The sequence below is a fragment of the Entelurus aequoreus genome, linkage group LG26 (genome assembly GCF_033978785.1).
Source record: "Entelurus aequoreus isolate RoL-2023_Sb linkage group LG26, RoL_Eaeq_v1.1, whole genome shotgun sequence".
Taxonomy (NCBI): Eukaryota; Metazoa; Chordata; class Actinopteri; order Syngnathiformes; family Syngnathidae; genus Entelurus; species Entelurus aequoreus.
The window spans coordinates 20,566,003-20,584,231 of record NC_084756.1 but is presented as its reverse complement, the minus strand read 5'-3'; the positions used below and the strand labels follow the sequence as shown (position 1 = coordinate 20,584,231).

The following is an 18,229-nucleotide window of genomic DNA, read 5'->3' as shown; positions in this document are numbered from 1 at the left end:
AACTTTGTCTTGAATTTGAAAATTTTTTATTTTTATTTTCCACTAAAGAAGGGTGCGGGTGAAGGCGCATATGAAACTGGTGGGGTTCGGTACCTCCAACATGGTTAAGAACCACTGATATATATATATATATATATATATATATATATATATATATATATATATATATATATATATATATATATATATATATATATATATATATATATATATATATATATATATATATTAGGGCTGCAACTAACGATTAATTTGATAATCGATTAATCTGTTGATTATTACTTCGATTAATAATCGGATAAAAGAGACAAACTACATTTCTATCCTTTCCAGTATTTTATTGAAAAAAAACAGCATACTGGCACCATACTTATTTTGATTGTACAAACAGCTGTGTTTCTCAGCTGTTTGTACATGTTGCAGTTTATAAATAAAGGTTTATAAAAAATAAAGAAAATTGCCTCTGCGCCTGCATAGCATAGATAGATCCAACGAATCGTAGACTAAATTAATCACCAACTATTTTTATAATTGATTTAATCGAATATATATATATATATATATATATATATATATATATATATATATATATATATATATATATATATATATATATATATATATATATATATATATATATATATATATATATATTTTTTAAATATTTTTATTTATTTATTTAATTACAATTTTAAAAATTAAAAATTAAAATAAATGTGACGGGCTTGCGTTTCGTTTGTGACATACAAAATTGGGACATGATTTTTTTTTTTTTTTTTTTTTTTTTTTTTTTTATCAAACCCACAATAAATAGAAGTATTTCAACCTCTGTTTAAACTGTATCATATACATATATATATATATATATATATATATATATATATATATATATATATATATATATATATATATATATATATATATATATATATATATATATATATATATATATATATATATATATATGTCCAATGCTACTATACTAGCCGCAAGTGGATAATACTACGCACTGTAGTTATATAGTATATATATATATATATATATATATATATATATATATATATATATATATATATATATATATATATATATATATATATATATATATATATTGAATTACACCATTAAAAAAAGTTTAAAAAATAAGTGTGACGGGTGCAATGGATGCCAAGTGGGTGGAAAGTACCCTATACATTAGGATATTGTATTCATGAATCTAACCTTTATCTCAGTTAATGCCCACGGTTTAAACAGATCATAATAGTAAAAATCAATGTCTGAATACTTAATTGTTATGTTAAACCATTTGTTTGGTAATGTGACACGATCACTAAATCCATATTCTGGATGTTATCCAGAGCCGCGAAATTTGCTCAAACTATACTCTTGAGATTTATTGTTTTTCTTCTTAAGTTGTATTCATTATATCTGGTGACTACAAGAATACCACAGGTGTACATATGTATTTTTTTAATATAAGAATACGACATGTATGGTTGTGATATTGCGTCGTCCTATGAAAAAGGGGGTTGGTGTCTTGTGACCTGGCAACCCGGGCAATTGTCCAATGCTACTATACTAGCCGCAAGTGGATAATACTACGCACTGTAGTTAGCTTCATTCCTACGTGTCTTTGCCGCTGACGAGCTGCAAACTCAAAAATGGCAGGGAAGAGAGCGTTGGTCATCTTGGCAAAGGGTGCAGAGGAGATGGAGACTGTAATTTCGGTGGACATCATGCGAAGAGCTGGGGTTTGTTGCTTTCTGCCACTTCGCTAACATGCTAATCACACGACTCTCTACATAAGGACGTTTTCTGACTTTTGTATGCTGTGTTTACATGAACTATGCACGGCAACCACACCGAGATTAATGTTATAAGTAGTGCTAAGAAAGAATAAACATATTCTGATCCTATAACCGGAGACCGTCAAACTAAATGTCAAAGTTGAAAGACACTGGTTTTTCAAAATAAAAGTCCGTGTTTGCAGTGACGTGTTGATTAGATTAGATTAGTTTATTTCAAAGGGGTGAATGCAATTTCATAAAACACATGACTACGCATGGTTAAAAAAAGCCAGAATTAGCCAGAAGGCTGTAGTAAAAGAACGAGAGAGGAAAAATGAAAAAAATAAGCACACAATACATATACAATATGTTAAAAAAATAAAATACAACATAACATTTATCTTAGCATCAAAACAGGCTCATCTTTTAGTGCTTTAGGCGTTGATAAGCCACATTTTAATTGTTTTTGTGAAGGCCTTGTAAGTTGTGACCAGTTTAACCTCCTCGGGTACTGAGTTCCACATATTTGCGCTCCTTACTGACCAGGCCGACTTACTGAAAGTGCTCCTGCGCAGAGGAATATAACAGTCACCTCTGACAGAGCCTCGAGTGACACGCTCACGGCTTTTTCTTTGACTGATGAACTCTACCAGAGGATCTGGAGCCAATTCATGCAATACTTAAAAATACTGTATTTTTTAAAAAAATGGCACAGTGATGATAGTGCCTAGGTTTTGTTTTATCCATAACCTTAATTGCTTGTTTTTACAAGATTTCCAACGTTTGTTTTTTTAAACTCTGTCCAGCTGGTAAGGCAATAGTTGAAGTGGCTGAAAATCATCAAATGCAAATACAATTTTGCAGCTTCAGTTGACATTTCATTTCAAATTGCATGGAAATTTGCGAGAGTAAACTTGATTATTTTACACAATTTGCCAATATGGGCTTTAAGGAAATCTCTGAATCTATTATTAACCCAATATACTTATATTGGCTGACAATTTGTATTCTTTCACCATTAATATGTATGTCGGGGTCAGATGATACTTATTTTGTTTTAGTTACATACATGCCTACAGTTTTAGAAATGCTTAGCTGCAGACAGCACTCCTGCAACCAAGTTGTAACATAGGACATTGTTTTAGTGAGTTTAGCAACAACAATTTCTTTGGTGTGAACATCCATCCATCCATCCATTTTCTACCGCTTATTCCCTTCGGGGTCACGGGGGGCGCTGGAGCCTATCTCAGCTACAACCGTGTCGTCTGCATACATTAAGCCAGTGGTTCTCAACCTTGGTTCGATCGAACCCTAGGGGTTCGGTGAGTCAGGCTCAGGGGTTCGGCGGAGGTCAAAACACACCCGACTCATCGTGTACATACAAACTTCTCCCTATCGGCGTATTAAGGATACGGCAACAGCAGAAGTCAGACTGATTTGCAGGTGTGTAATTTGTTGTGTGTTTATGCACTGTGTTGGTTTTGTTGTTTGAACAAGGTGATGTTCATTTTGTGCACCAGTAAAAAAACATGGTAACACTTTAGTATGGGGAACATATTCACCATTAATTAGTTGCTTATTAACATGCAAATTAGTAACATATTGGCTCTTAACTAGTCATTTTTAAGTACTTATTAATGCCTTATTCGGTCGGCATGGCCTTATTATAACTCTAAATTAAGTCTTTATTACTTAGAATATGTTCCCCTAGTGTCCAAATAACTCTAAATTAACTCTTTGTTACTTAGAATATGTTCCCCATACTAAAGTGTTACCAATAACATATAACTTTGTCTTGAATTAAAAAAAAAATTTTTTTTATTTTTTACTAAAGAAGGGTTCGGTGAATGCGCATATGAAACTGGTGGGGTTCGGTACCTCCAACAAGGTTAAGAACCACTGCATTAAGCATTCAGCTTCAGGACAAACAGTGGGCAAATCATTAATATAGAGGCTAAATAAAAGGGTTTGCCAGTCTAGTACGGTTTGTTGACACCTCCACTCGAACATGCAGATTGCCGTGACGGTGGCAGGGCTGACTGGGAAGGATCCAGTCCAGTGCAGCAGGAACGTCGTCATCTGTCCTGATGCAAGCTTGGAGGATGCACGCAAACAGGTAAGACTTCAAAATAAATGCTCTCAACCGCAAATAATCTATTTTGCATGCTGTGTTTTAGGGCCCGTATGATGTGGTGGTCCTTCCTGGGGGTTTACCAGGGGCCACACACCTGGCAGAGGTAAGACATCCATGCATCTACATCCATATTGTTACTATTAAGTGACTTGCGTTCTGCAATACTTTGCCAGCAGTTTTTATAAGTCAAAACTTGATAGCTGTGCGCCTTCATTTTTTAAAATAAGTTAATAGTCTCATGTATTTGTTCCATGTTTAAAGGGAACCAATGACGAGTTTAATCTACATTTAAAACACTTCCTTGTGATCTCGATGATATGTTTTGGATAAGCTTTGGTTTATATTTTGCTCCACCGTCAGACTTGTAGGCCCATTTTTTGAGTCTGTCTGCAAGATATTCGTTTTAGGAGGCGTTCCCAGGATGCAACTAAAACCACTCCTTACCCTCTTAAAGTATCATAATTTCTCTTTTAAAAATGTACGCTTTTTAAATATATAACTTGAGGTCGTCACTGCTATTTTTTTCCAAACACACTCAAAAATAAACTTAATAAACTTTATATAAATTCACCCGGTCACAACATTAATAAAAAAGCAGTTTAATCAGCATTAATGTCAGTGCAATGTTAGTGTTATTATGCGCCTGCCAAGATTAAATGAAAATATTCTATCATACTGTGTGTTTCTTCACAGCCTGAAGCAGAGGGTGGAGAGCTCCCCCTCAGGCTTAGTGCTTTATTATGTGTCCAAATAACATCACAACATAGCCAAACTGCGATAAGAGGCATCCGAAACAATGTGCAAGCTCACGTCCAAAATCGTGAACCTTATAATTTGATGTTTTAGCATTGTTTACCACAAGTATCAATAAAGTCTATCTTATCTTGACCCTATCCTATCCAACATTGTAATATTTGTAAGTCAGAAAAGACAACATTCATCATAGGTCCCCTTTAAGGTTTAAAATGAACCTTTACAGGAGCTTAGTTCAGTCCTTTTGAGAGTCCTCACGCACTTTATTAATAGCCAATACTGAGCATCCGCATATTAGCTTTCGCTCTAATAGACACCTCGCCTCAATAGATCTTCAGATGTCTCGTTATTTTATATTATTAGGTAACTGTAATAATTGTTTACCTGTTTTTGTTAGGGGAGCATCTTTCTCAGATGTCTCATTATTTCATTAAAATTCAAGGCTTTTCTATTCTCAAATCAAAACTTTATTTCTATAGCATTTTTCATACACAGGCAAGTGGCAAACACAAAGTACTGTATAAAAAATAAAGAAGAGAAGAAAACACACACACACATACAGTATATACATACACACAGCACTATTGACAATAACAAAGCAAAAACAAAACATGGCATGACACTAAGGATTTGGAAAAAAACCACCACCTTTTGAGGCGTCCACACTGAATAATTTGTACAATTAACCCCATCTTAAAAATAGTATAAATCATATCATAAAATATATGTAAAATATAAATAATATAAATATTACATTAATTAGTTAATAAAACTATAACATGAAGAGAGTAATATTAGTAATATTAATAATTAAAATAGAAAAACAACACAATAAAACAATAAAAAACATAAGAGCTTAAGATGATCGGAGCTTAAGATGATCGGTAAAAAGCCTGATTAAAAAAGTGTGTCTTTAGCCTTTTTAAAATTATTTAAGGCTCTCTGGCAAGCTTGTCCACAGGTGGGGGCCATAGTGGCTAAATGCTGCCTCACCGTGGGCCTTTGTTCTGGTATTTGGGAAAACTAAAAAGTCAGACAGATAAGAAGGTACAAGGCCATTAAGACATTTAAAAACTAATAATATAACTTTAAAATCGACCCTTAAGCGGACGAGGAGCCAATGCAAAGACCTTAAAACTGGTGTAATGTGCTTCCGCCCTCTAGTCCTCATCAGCACACGTGCAGTTAAGTTTTGTAATAATTGTAGACTTCTGATATTCTTTTTGGGAAGACCAGAGAGTATGGCATTTCAATAGTCTCAACAACCAGGAAATAAAAGCATGCATTAGCACCTCCGTGTTGGCCTACTGTGCAATATTACCCTTCGAGTGCAATACGTCCGACACTGATTGTTATTTATTACTCCGGTACTCTTGCCTTGTTCTGTATATTGTACAGTATTTTGTATTTCTATAGTGTTTTGTATATTGTGCAGGAGTGCTTATTATTCTTATTGGATAGTAGTGTGTTTATTTCAATTGTTAGTTTTTTTCTTTATTACCTGTTGTGTAATTTATTTTATTTAATTATTTATTTATTTTTACCCCAATATTTGTTCCCACTACCGCACCTTAAATTGGAGTTTTTAATCTCGTTATATGCAAATATAATGACAATAAAGTCCATTCTATTCATTCTATTCTGAGAGAGAAACTGGTGGATTCTGACTATGATCTTAAGATGATAAAAATCTATTTTAGTAAAATGTTTAATATTTAGGGTTAAAGTCAACTCGGAGTCAATCACACCCAGATTTTTTATTCTGACTTTAGTGACTCTTTTTTTTTTTTTTAACAATAATCTCAGGAATTTATACTATTATATTTCGGCGGGTGGCTTGTTTGCGTGCTGGTTGGACTGTCCTTCACCTTCTTATATACTTCTTTAAATTTATTTTTACCATTTTATTTGGCCAATTGTCCTACATTTAGATCCACTAGCGAGTCGGCTATTCTTCCACAATCATTTTGTGTTGACGTTCAAGTCTCAAAGCTTTTCTTTTGCTTGTGAAAATGATACAAGTTTCTACACTACGCTTCTGAAAAAGACCCTGGTGGTTTGCTGGAACTTCTTTGTATCTTAATGGGAAACCTTTTTTTATTTTTTATTTTTTTATGTAAAAAAAAAAAAACGTTTCTGAAAAATAGTTCCTGCTTGGAAAGGGGCTTTTAAGGTAGTCTTTACAATTACTACTCGGCTGTCTGTCTTGGAGTTATCAACTGGTCTTTGGCGCTACCTAGTGGGCTTCAGTCACAGCTGCAGTTTCCAATGGGGTTTTCTGTCGTTTTCAAATATCATCTCCATCCTCCACCCTCCAAAGTTCAGTAAACTCCCTTTGATTGGCACACACGGATAGCTGCATCACCTGTGTAAATAGCGTCATTGCATCAGTCCAACTTGTTTGTGAATTCGATTCACTAGGGCTGCACCATTTTTGAAAAAAACCAACTGATTGCCATTTTTGATTCGATTTGATTTGCGATTTTTCGATTTTATACCTAATGAATACATAAAACTGCGAAAATATCAAGTGAAGGAAAACATGTCACTTTTAGACTGTCAGTCAACATATTCTTGTCTCAAGGTGCCACACATTAGAACAATATGAAATAATCTACTTTTATAAATTACCAATAAAAACTATACAGTGAGGTTCATTTTAAAATTTTGCTGGACATTATATTGTCCCACAAATTATTGCCGATAAACAATATTATTTTCAGCATTTTTTGTGACCAAATTAAACACAAATGTAATCATACTTAATTATAATGATCCATCCATTTTCTACCGCTTGTCCCTTTTGGAGTCGCGGGGGGTGCTGGAGCCTATCTCAGCTGCATACGGGCGGAAGGCGGGGTACACCCTGGACAAGTCGCCACCTCATCGCAGGGCCAACACAGATAGACAGACAACATTCACACTCACATTCACACACTAGGGCCAATTTAGTGTTGCCAATCAACCTAATTATAATGATAATGCAAGTTATCATTTGAATAAATATTTATATTTCTCATTACAGTAGAATTGTTCACCATTGGACTATAATTGGAAGGTATATAACTTATCAGTTATCCTAAATAAACAAAAACATAAAATTGACTTATTTCTGTAAGCACAAATTTAAATTGAATAAATATTGAACATTTTAAAGTGCATTTGTTTCCCAGTTGGAAAAACGAGGTCGTACGTTGTCCTTATTTTGTTGTTGTTGCAATCACGGCATTCTCGCTCGTTCGTCCTTGTTGATGGGTTCATATTGGCCATCCGATTTGAATCTGAAATATTATCACAACAGCACATTTGGCTTTATCATATTTTTTCCTTTTGAATTTCGTTACTTTGTAGAACTTCTCACTAATGAGTCGCGAGTATAGGGAGGTGATGTCCGTGAATCCTGCATGTGTAAGCTAGCGGCTCCGCTCTCCGCCCATTGAGACCAAGATTGTGAATGACTGAAAAGAGGGCTCACTGCGTTCAGTTAGTTCTATTGTTAAATAAAGGCGCTCAGGTGCTGAGAGCAATGCACAGAGGGAGACCTCTTTCTCCTTGTGTGTAGTGAGAAACGAAAACCAACACACAGATAAAACAATCAAGACTTTTTCCAACGTGCAAGTGTTGTTTATTAGCTTCTGGTTGATTGGCAAACATGTCCGTCACTCAAATGCTAGCGAGGGCGAAGAAAAAAGAACCTCCGCCTTTTGGGGTGAGGTTATCACACTAATTAAAACCTTACTGTCAATTAATCTTGCAGCCCTAGATTTCACCAAAAAAGACAACATATTACAGTTTTAGGACAATACTGTGTGTGAAAAACCGGGATATCTTGGTTGTTTTTATTTTTTGTTTTATATATTTTTGTAATTTATTTATTACATTTTAGTATTTTAGTTGATATATTCTGCACTTCTTTTAAGGTGTTTTGCTATTGTATCGTATTCATCCTTCCGTGTTACAATGTAAATGTGACACTATGTGCCCCTTTTTTTTGTTGCAAATTGTTTGTCTGTACAGCACTCTAACCAACTGGGGTTGTTTTTAAATATTCTACATAAATACATAAACTGAACTGAACTGAAATTATCTCTAAGGAAAAAAGATTATTCAAAACTCTGTCATAGTCTTGCAGCTTTGTAGCATTCCCAACTGATACATAAATCCCAGTCCTCAAAAACTGAGCTTTCGATAAAAAAGTATTTGAGTATATGAGCTGAAAATATTTAGAATATTGACACTTTAGGCACAATTTGGGCATTTTCAGCAAAGGGGTGTACTCTCTTATGTTGCCCGTGTTTTAGACCTTAATGGCTGGGTTGACATATTCTGAGGGGACAGTAAATGTGCACCCACAAAATTTTAGAAAACATTTTCCCATATATTAGCCGCATCGGACTATAAGCCGCAGATATATACGTTGTGAAATTTGTTATTTACACACAACAATTTTTGTAAATGTTTATTTACATACCTTAATTGTTTCCAAACTGTGCCAGCCACACAGCAGTAAAAGGGCTGATCAAACAAAACAAAAGTCATCGTCATGGACCCACTAACAGCGGAAGCTTGTTCTGCAATCAGCTAAACAGACTCAAAAAGTCCACGGTGACGTTTTGGTGAATTTACGAAACTGAAACAATACAAAATAATGCTATTAAAGGTTAGTATTACTAACAAAGACACTCGTAAACGTGTTAGCATAGTAGCTAATGCTAACGACGCTAGCTTCATTACATTACAAGAACACATACAGATATGCATATAAACACTCCAACAGACATCACACACGGGACGGTTGAGAAAGTAAAAATTATTTACTATACGGTAAAACTTATTAACGTTGCTAGGTGGGATAATTGAAGAATCCAAATGAATAGAAACGCTATGGACGGCTAGAAGACCAAACAGCATCTGTACTTCCGGTAGGTTCATAGCTAAGTCTAAACAGCAGAGCAATGCAGCAACTGCAGTGAGTGAACTTATCCTAAAGATGGCGCCATACCACAAACAATAACACCTTTTTAAAATTTTTATTATTATTTACTTTATAGCTGGCCGTCAGTCAAGAAAAATCCATAAATTAGCTGCACCGTTTTATAAGCCGCAGTGTGCAAAGCCTAGGGAAAAAGTAGCAGCTTTACGGTACTTTTTACATTGTATCAAAAGTATCATAGTATCATATCACCAGCGTTGTACCATTTAAATATTTGCAGAGATACGTTGTGTGGGGAGCAGATGACTGCGTCATCTACTTTGCATAATTGGCCATGACGCACCTGCATGTCATTTTTATGGTCGCTGCACATCTGATATTTGCATTTGAAAATATCATATGACTTTAAAATGAATGACAGTCATTGAGCCACGCTGGCCATGGCAGCAGAGCCAACTTCCTCTGACCAGTGAAGGACGAAGTGTCAGCCGTCATGACGACAGGGCTGTCCTTCAGCATATGTGTGTTGCAGCTTGTTTATTTAAAAAAATCATCTATAAATTAGGGTGCAGGTTACTGTGAATCCAAATTGCAATTTGTTTTCTGTTTATCTTTGTGCAGCCCAAGTACAGACTTGCAATACACACTGTTGTTTTTGTTACGTTGTGCTATGTGCATGTGTTCGTGTTGACACCCCACCCCCAAAAGCTTAGAACAATGCCATGTCAGTGTCAATTAAAGTGCAAACTTGAGTTGATTTACTTTAGCTATTGCAAGCACGCTTGTGAAAATATAACAATTAAAATAATGCCTTACTTCAAATAAACACCTGGTACCGTATTTTCCGGACCATAGAGCGCATCGGATTATAAGGCGCACTGCCGATGAATTGTCTATTTAAAAAATATATTTTTTCATAAATTAGGCGCACCGGATTATAGGGCGCATTAAAGGGGTCATATTTTTTTTTTTTTTTTTCTAAATGTAAAACACTTCCTTGTGGTCTACATAACATGTAATGGTGGTTCTTTGGTCTAAATGTTGCATAGATTATGTTTTACAGATCATCATCAAGCCGCTTTCTGACAGTCGCTTCCAGATGCGCCGTTTTGTGGGCGGTCTTATTTACGTGGCTCACCTTCGGCAGCGTCTTCTCCACGTCATCTTTGTTGTAGCGGTGTAGCTTGCAAGGACGGGAGTGGAATAAGTGTCAAAAGATGGAACTAACTGTATTAATGACATTCAGACTTTACTTCAATCAATAACGGAGCAGCATCTCCTCATCCGGAAACAACACCACCGGAAATGTGTCTAGTGAAAAAACGTCCGACCGGAACTCTCTAATAACTAAAGTTCCTTGGGTGAATAATGAAAACTCACTACACCGGTATGTTTTAGCGCTTTCATGGTCATTTTACTGACAGATATAAGTAAGAACTTTACACTACTTTATATTAGAAAAGGCAACAGCGGAGGATGAATGTCACTTAACAAGAAGATAGAGAAAAAGAAGAATGTTATCGACTATGGCGGACACGCGCAATTTTTCAGGATTTATGCAGATCCCAAATACAGATCAGCAGGTACCAGAAGGTAAGAAAAGTTGCTTTTGCATAATTTTGCGAAACGAAACGCCACAATCTTTCAAGCGGTGCGGCTTCATAGCTTACCAAAGTTGTACTAAAAATGTTGATAGATTTTTGAGAGCCGTGTGTAATGTTCTATATTTTCAATGGAACATTTAAAATGTTGGTGTTGTTAACTTGAAACATATTGCCATCATAGTGCAGCTTACACTTATCTCTTATGTTTGACCGCCATCTACTGGTCACACTTATCATTACACCATGTACCAAATAAAATATATTTGAGGCGGGTAAGCTCAACCAAACTTAAGGCACACTGTCAAGTTTTGAGAAAGAAAAAAAAAGGATTTTAAGTGCACCTTATAGTCCGGAAAATATGGTACTTTCTGTCGCTGAGTAAATCAATGCACATGGACACTTTTTGAGGAAGTACAGTTTAGATCTAGGCGTCAGCTCCACAATGCCACATCTTCATGAATGCATTCATAAATACAGCTGTATCGTCCTTTTGGCAGCCCCATATTCGGAGAATGTTTACTGTATGTCTTGCTTTAATACACTATGTTCCGCCTGTGACTCACTACATCTTCTTCCTCCGCTCTCTTGCAGTCTCCCGCTGTCAGCGAAGTGCTCAAGGACCAAGATGGCAGGAAAGGCCTTATTGCAGCCATCTGTGCAGGTGCAGTCGACAAAAACAAGCCTGTCGTAGTAACACGCTCTCAATAAGACATACTGTATCAAACCGGCATGTGGTTTCTTACAGTATTAAAAAAAACGTGTGTAGTAAATCTGTGGGTTTACTATATCAAATCAGCTGAACACTAGATAGCGCTACCACGAAATTCAAAATACTGAAACTATTCAATTCATTAAAGTAATTTATGCTGCTTTTGATATCTAAATTGGTAGCATGAAGGTTTGATAAATGGATGTCCTTAAATTTAATGAGTGTGCTTATCTAGCAGTCCCCTTGTGGTATAAAGGACACAGCAAGGCCATTATGAAAAGTGACTGTCGACCACTATGGCAAATATAATAATATAATATGGCAAAGTGTCCTAGAAAAGACTGAAACACTCGCAGGAATTCACACTTTAATGAAGCCGCCAGCGAGACGGGCCCCTCGCTGTGTCAATATCTGCCCCTGACGCTGAAAGATTTTGGTGACTTGACTGCATTAAGGACGATGATTTGCATTCCAAAAACATTGATCAGTCCGATAATAAGCGCTTATCTCATGTCCGACGTCGCCTCGCTCTCTCTCTTTGGCTTCCTCTGCGTGAGGATTAGCTGTAACAGGAGTAGCTTGCAGTCTGCTCTTCTGCCACGGGAAAGTGGGATCTTTAGACTGCATGGGCGCACAGCCAAGGACCTTAATCAATAACTTTCTATTTATTAACACTTTTTTGGATGAGCTTCACTGCAGTGCTCGGCCGTTGCCAAAGTTAATGCAGCATGGAGCAGTGTCTTCAGGCACTCCCTATTCTCTGATTAGAGCCCACCTCCTGTCTCATTGTGGTGCATTGTCTCCGGGCAGAAACGATGTTGTGTTTCTGTGTATTAGAAACCATCATACCGTTTGGAAGGACAATTTTAAGAACTGCTTGTGTCATCGTATATCTTCTATACTGTGTGGGGTGGATACATTTTGCAACCAGCTGTAAACTTTAAATATAAATACAACGGGACCTCCAAACTTGAACCACATCTGAACACAGCACAAACCATGTTTGTCCCTTTGACTGTGGCGATTACCATAGAGCAGACCAAAAAATGTTTAATAAAGAATATTAGGGCCGTTATTAGGGATGGGTACCGAATTTGGTACTTTTTTGGCACCGATTCACAGAATTCAACAATGCCATGTTTTGGTACCGGGCTCACGCATGATGTCACACCCGGTTGCTGACATTTTGCACTTCGGCACTCTAGCAGCGCTGAGGGCAAAATAATAGAACTTTTTAAAAAAACGCTCCGACGTAAGTAAAGTAAGGCTCCACTTGTCCAAAAATGATGCTAATAAACATTGGCTTTTCTATTAGCATGCTACTGATTAGCATTCGCAATGTCACATTCAAATTCGTTAATTAAACCTAAGATGCATGTTATAAATTAAAACAATTGATGCATAATAAATACAATATTTACAGTGTTAACACTTTGTAGGGCACAACAAGCAGCACAACACACCATAATCGTTGTACTACTGCCATTTAAAGTCTTGGACTTGCAATTGCAACTTGGTGTCATACCTGCAAATGAGACGCAGGAATGTGATGATTAAACAAGCTACAACTGGACAGCGATTATCGTAATCGGCTCATTTTCAAATGTTGAAAAAAAAAAAATGAATGAAACAAAGTACCTGAAATTGGTACCATTGGTTTCCAGTATCGCTTCCCAGGTACCGAAAATCGGTACCATATCTGTTCAAATGTGAACTCTACCTATATCTAGCCACTATTCACACTTATACAATGCTCCCTAAGCAAAAACTTGTAGTTAAGAAAAACAGCCTACATCGTCATGTTGCAAAAGCAAGAGCAGTTATTAGTATTAATGTGAACTTGTGCTCACAATTTTTACTATTTGTGGCTCCAATCCTTCTTTTGTTAAGATATGCCGTCGATCAATAAACAACGAGCTGAAGGTCACAAAAGGCCCCTGGGCTGGAATTAGAACCTTAAACATAATATAACAACATATAATTATTGACATATTTTCATTATTCAGTTTTCATTAGTGACCTGTCTCAAAAGGTCCGACAAAGACCAAATTGTGCTGAACTGGGCTTTTATTTGGTTTGGTTTGCTGTCATTGTTTTTCATTTCTGGCAGTAAGTCGAGCCTGTTTCCAGTGAGGGTTGGACTCCACCAGGGCTGCCCTTTGTCTCGGGTTCTGTTCGTAACTTTTATGGACAGAATTTCTAGGCGAAGTCATGGAATTGAGGGGATCTGGTTTGGTGGCATCGCTGCTTTTTGCAGATGATGTGGTCCTGCTGACTTCATCTGGCCAGGATCTTTAGCTCTCACTGGATCGGTTCACAGCCGAGTGTGAAGCGACGAGGATTCTATGAGCCAACCCACGTTACGCAAAAACCACTCTACGCATAAATCATATAGCCTACTACCATGTCAATACACAAAGTAGAAAATCATTACATGTAATGCATTATATTGTGCCAAGCAATTACCACCCCATATGTGCCTGATGCACATACAGTACCAGAAACCGCAATTAGCCGCGCTAATGTTGGAACCCATTTCCTCAGCGTATCAGCATATTGAGAATGAAATAGGCACTGACACTACCCATATCCACATAGGTTTTAATTGTCAAAAAGAGATTTTGCCCTGTCAGTTGGATGACACATCGACATATACAGGTAGGCTAACGGGCATATATTTCCCCCGTTAGCCTATATGTTGATGTGTTATTGACCAGGCTAGCATGCTATGCATTACACTAGGACAGTGGTGCTTAACCTTGTTGGAGGTACCGAACCCCACCAGTTTCATATGCGCATTCACCGAACCCTTCTTTAGTGAAAAAATATATATATATATTTTTCAATTATAAGACAAAGTTACATGTTTTTTTACTGGTGCACAAAATTAACCGTGCATGAACATCACCTTGTTCAAAGAACAAAACCAACACAGTGCATGAACTCACAACAAATTATACACCTGCAAATCAGATGGAAAATTAGAGGGAACATTGTTCGGGGGTATCCATAATACGCCATTAGGGAGAAGTTTTTATTTACACGATGAGTCGGGTGTGTCTTGACCTACGCGGCAGAGGCTCCACCGAACCCCTGAGGCCGACTCACCGAACCCTTAAGGTTCGATCGAACCCAGGTTAAGAACCACTGCACTAGGAGCTAAGCACCATCAAACTAAGCATTCGTTGCACGAACATACTAGCTTTGTTAGACAAGGTCATAGACTGTATTGGACAATATAGTTTACATACGAAATATCCATTTCCATTTGTTTCAAGTAATAAGAAAACGTAAATGCCTTACTTAGGAAATTAGCAAGTTTGGCGTCAGATGAAAAAATCTTCTCCGCCTTCAATAGTCTCCATCTTTCAAAGGCATCCCCGATACTAATCCTCGTTTTGTTCCTGGCTTCGTCATGAATAAGTTGAGAATCGTAACGACGCCTTTTAGATTTACTCAGGTCTGACATGTTTAGTAACTTTAGCAGTGGCAGTAGCCAGACGAAGGTGGCAACCTGGATGTGACACACTCACAGACTTTCTAATTGGTCAAACGGTAGAAGGCAGGGCATCAAAATGAAAACAATAACATGATTTCGGGGCTGTAAATCTAATTTTGAAATGAGCATATCCCGGCTGAACTACCGTTATCAGTTAGAAGTATTCTGAAAGAACATGATTTATTAATGCCGTTTGACATATCAGGGCCATTTATTCAAGATGACTTGACATGAAATTATTACATATGGCACCTTCAAGTAATCATTTGGAAGACTACTTTTTACCTTAGTCATATTACTCATATTACTAGTAACGGTACTCAATGTTGGCTACTCTACCCACCTCAAGTTAACGACTCAATATACTTGAACATTAAAATGTCGCCTGTAGAAGTTTTATTTTTTGCAATTATTATAAAATCACGTTATTTTTAAATTGGGAAAGACTGTTTTGCGACTTGTCCAGTGTGTACTTCCGCCCGAGTGCAGCTGGGCTAGGCTCTAGGCTCCCCGCCCTCACGACCCAGAGAGTGACAAGTAGTATAAAATGGATGAATGTTTTGAAATCGGAACAAATCAAAAGTTTGAAGAAGCTAATCCATCTATATTTAGACTTGTTCTTTCGTTTTTGACCCTGCAATCTTATTTAATGGACTGTTGTGCAAAGCACTGGACTAATGCAAATGGATGGTATGTTATTATACAAGCATTAATACAGCTTTTGCTCCCCTCTGCTGCAGGTCCTACCGTTCTTCTGGCACACGGGATTGGCTACGGCAGCACAGTGACCTCATATCCTGCTATGAAGGAGAAGATGATGGCTGGAGGTAAGAACCGAATTCAGGAAGGATGTGGAAAGACGGCTGCGCCATAGTTTTTGTTTCTGTGTGACGGGAACGCTTGATCTAAAACAGTTTATGTAAGGAGCAGCAGGTGGCACTGCCATACAGGTAAATTGTCATGTCACAATGCAGTGGCACACAAGAGGTGGAAGCAGTTGGAGGAATTTGGCAGAACCTACTAGAAACTAGGTCATCAGCAGAGTTGTTGGTGTGCACACAGCACAGTGTCGTCTTCATTCAGCCTGTTGCATGGTCCTCGCTGCTAAGTATCGCTTCTTTTTGCCTTTTTTTAGATCACTATAAATATTCAGAGGCTCGAGTGCAGAAGGACGGACATTACATCACCAGCCGTGGGCCCGGAACCACTTTTGAATTTGCCCTGGCGATTGTAGAAGAACTTCTGGGAGCTGAGGTTGCCGCTCAAGTCAAGTCTCCACTCCTTATGAAAGACTGAATGCAGCCACGTTACATCCGACAAGCTCAGAGGCCACAACCTTAGGTACATTTGTTTAACTATATGATACAATATATGTATTCCCAAACCTCTGCAATAACAATCATTGTTATAAAGGTGTTAACCTTCCAGCACATTTACTCTTATGCTTGTAGCTGGTAAACTGCACTGCATCATTGTGAGATGTGCAATATTTCACCCTCCCTTGTAGCTTATTAAGGTAACAACCACATTTCTATACCACTTGAAAACAACTTAAGAAAAACACCTCTTGTAAACACACCAAGCTACCTTAAATTATGTCCGTGACAAAGTTACTTAATTTTAAAGTATTTCCCAAATCGAGGCAGACTGGGGTGAGTGGGGAATTCCCCCAAAATATGGTTATGAAATCAGTTTTTCAATGAGAGGCGCACACTTTGAAACCCCTGCATTGAATGACTCATATTATACCTAACACAGTGGCTGTTGATGACTACTAGAATCTGACTTGTGGGCGGAGCTTACTTTATTTGCACTTCCAATCAGTCTTGATTGCACAGCATTTGTAAACGAGACTTACTAAACCCCGTGTTAAAGCAGCTTGTTTCATGTTTTTTATTCAATATTTTTTGTGTCTCTGGTCCTTTTTTCAATGTTTTCACATTCGTAACTTAGTGTTCCCTTTCTCCCTCGTAGTAGGTAGTCTCGTCTGCACGGCTGCAGACCCATTGCTACTACATTTGTAATCGTAACTACCACGATGTAAGCAGCAGTTTATAGCTGATACAAATATTGTTATAAGCATTGTTTTCAAAATCTATTGATTTTTAGGTACAAACATACATTACCAAAAAGCTAGCATAAAAAATTAGCATGTTTAAGTTAGCATGCTATTGTAAAAGATGTTAACATACTTCCAAGATGGCGCCAAGCATAAACATTCCATGATTTTTAGGTTTAAACATACAAATTTAGCTGAAAAAGTTAGCATGCTAACATTAGTACCTCCAAGATAGTGCTAAGTATTAAAATGCACTTTTTAGGTGAAAACATTTTAAAAATTGCTAAAACGTTAGCATGATACGGTTATCATGATACAATTATCATGCTGATATAAGCGACGTTAACATACGTCCAAGATGGCGCCATGTATCAAAATCCATAGTGTTTAGGTTTAAACAAACAAAATTAGTTAAAAAGCTAGTATAAAACGTTAGCATGCTAACAGTAGCATGATGACATAGGATAAGTTAGTATACTTTTAAGACGAAGCCAAGCATTAAAATGCACTAGTTTTACATGAATAATAAATGGGTTATACTTGTATAGCGCTTTTCTACCTTCAAGTTATTCAAAGCGCTTTGACAGTATTTCCACATTCACCCATTCACACACATTTACACACTGATGGAGGGAGCTGCCATGCAAGGCGCTACCAGCACCCATCAGGAGCAAGGGTGAAGTGTCTTGCCCAAGGACACAACAGACGTGACTAGGATGGTAGAAGGTGGGGATTGAACCCCAGTAACCAG

At 37.1% G+C, this 18,229-nt stretch overlaps 1 protein-coding gene across 1 annotated transcript; it reads left to right on the top strand.

Moving 5' to 3' along the window:
* The first annotated feature begins 1,537 nt into the window (after positions 1-1,537).
* Positions 1,538-17,296, top strand: park7 (parkinson protein 7). The gene is made up of 6 exons (XM_062038145.1): positions 1,538-1,751; positions 3,802-3,903; positions 3,965-4,024; positions 11,803-11,872; positions 16,160-16,246; positions 16,555-17,296. The coding sequence occupies exons 1-6, from the start codon at positions 1,662-1,664 to the stop codon at positions 16,713-16,715; spliced, it is 570 nt and encodes a 189-aa protein (XP_061894129.1). The 5' UTR covers positions 1,538-1,661; the 3' UTR covers positions 16,716-17,296.
* The last annotated feature ends 933 nt before the right edge of the window (positions 17,297-18,229 follow it).

What these genes read in the sequence shown, in the direction of transcription:
- park7 (XM_062038145.1), top strand. Translation starts at nt 1,662, where the DNA reads ATGGCAGGGAAGAGAGCGTTGGTCATCTTGGCAAAGGGTGCAGAGGAG. An exon ending in ACATCATGCGAAGAGCTGGG is followed by an intron (nt 1,752 to 3,801) that starts GTTTGTTGCTTT and finishes TCGAACATGCAG; the next exon opens with ATTGCCGTGACGGTGGCAGG. An exon ending in TGGAGGATGCACGCAAACAG is followed by an intron (nt 3,904 to 3,964) that starts GTAAGACTTCAA and finishes GCTGTGTTTTAG; the next exon opens with GGCCCGTATGATGTGGTGGT.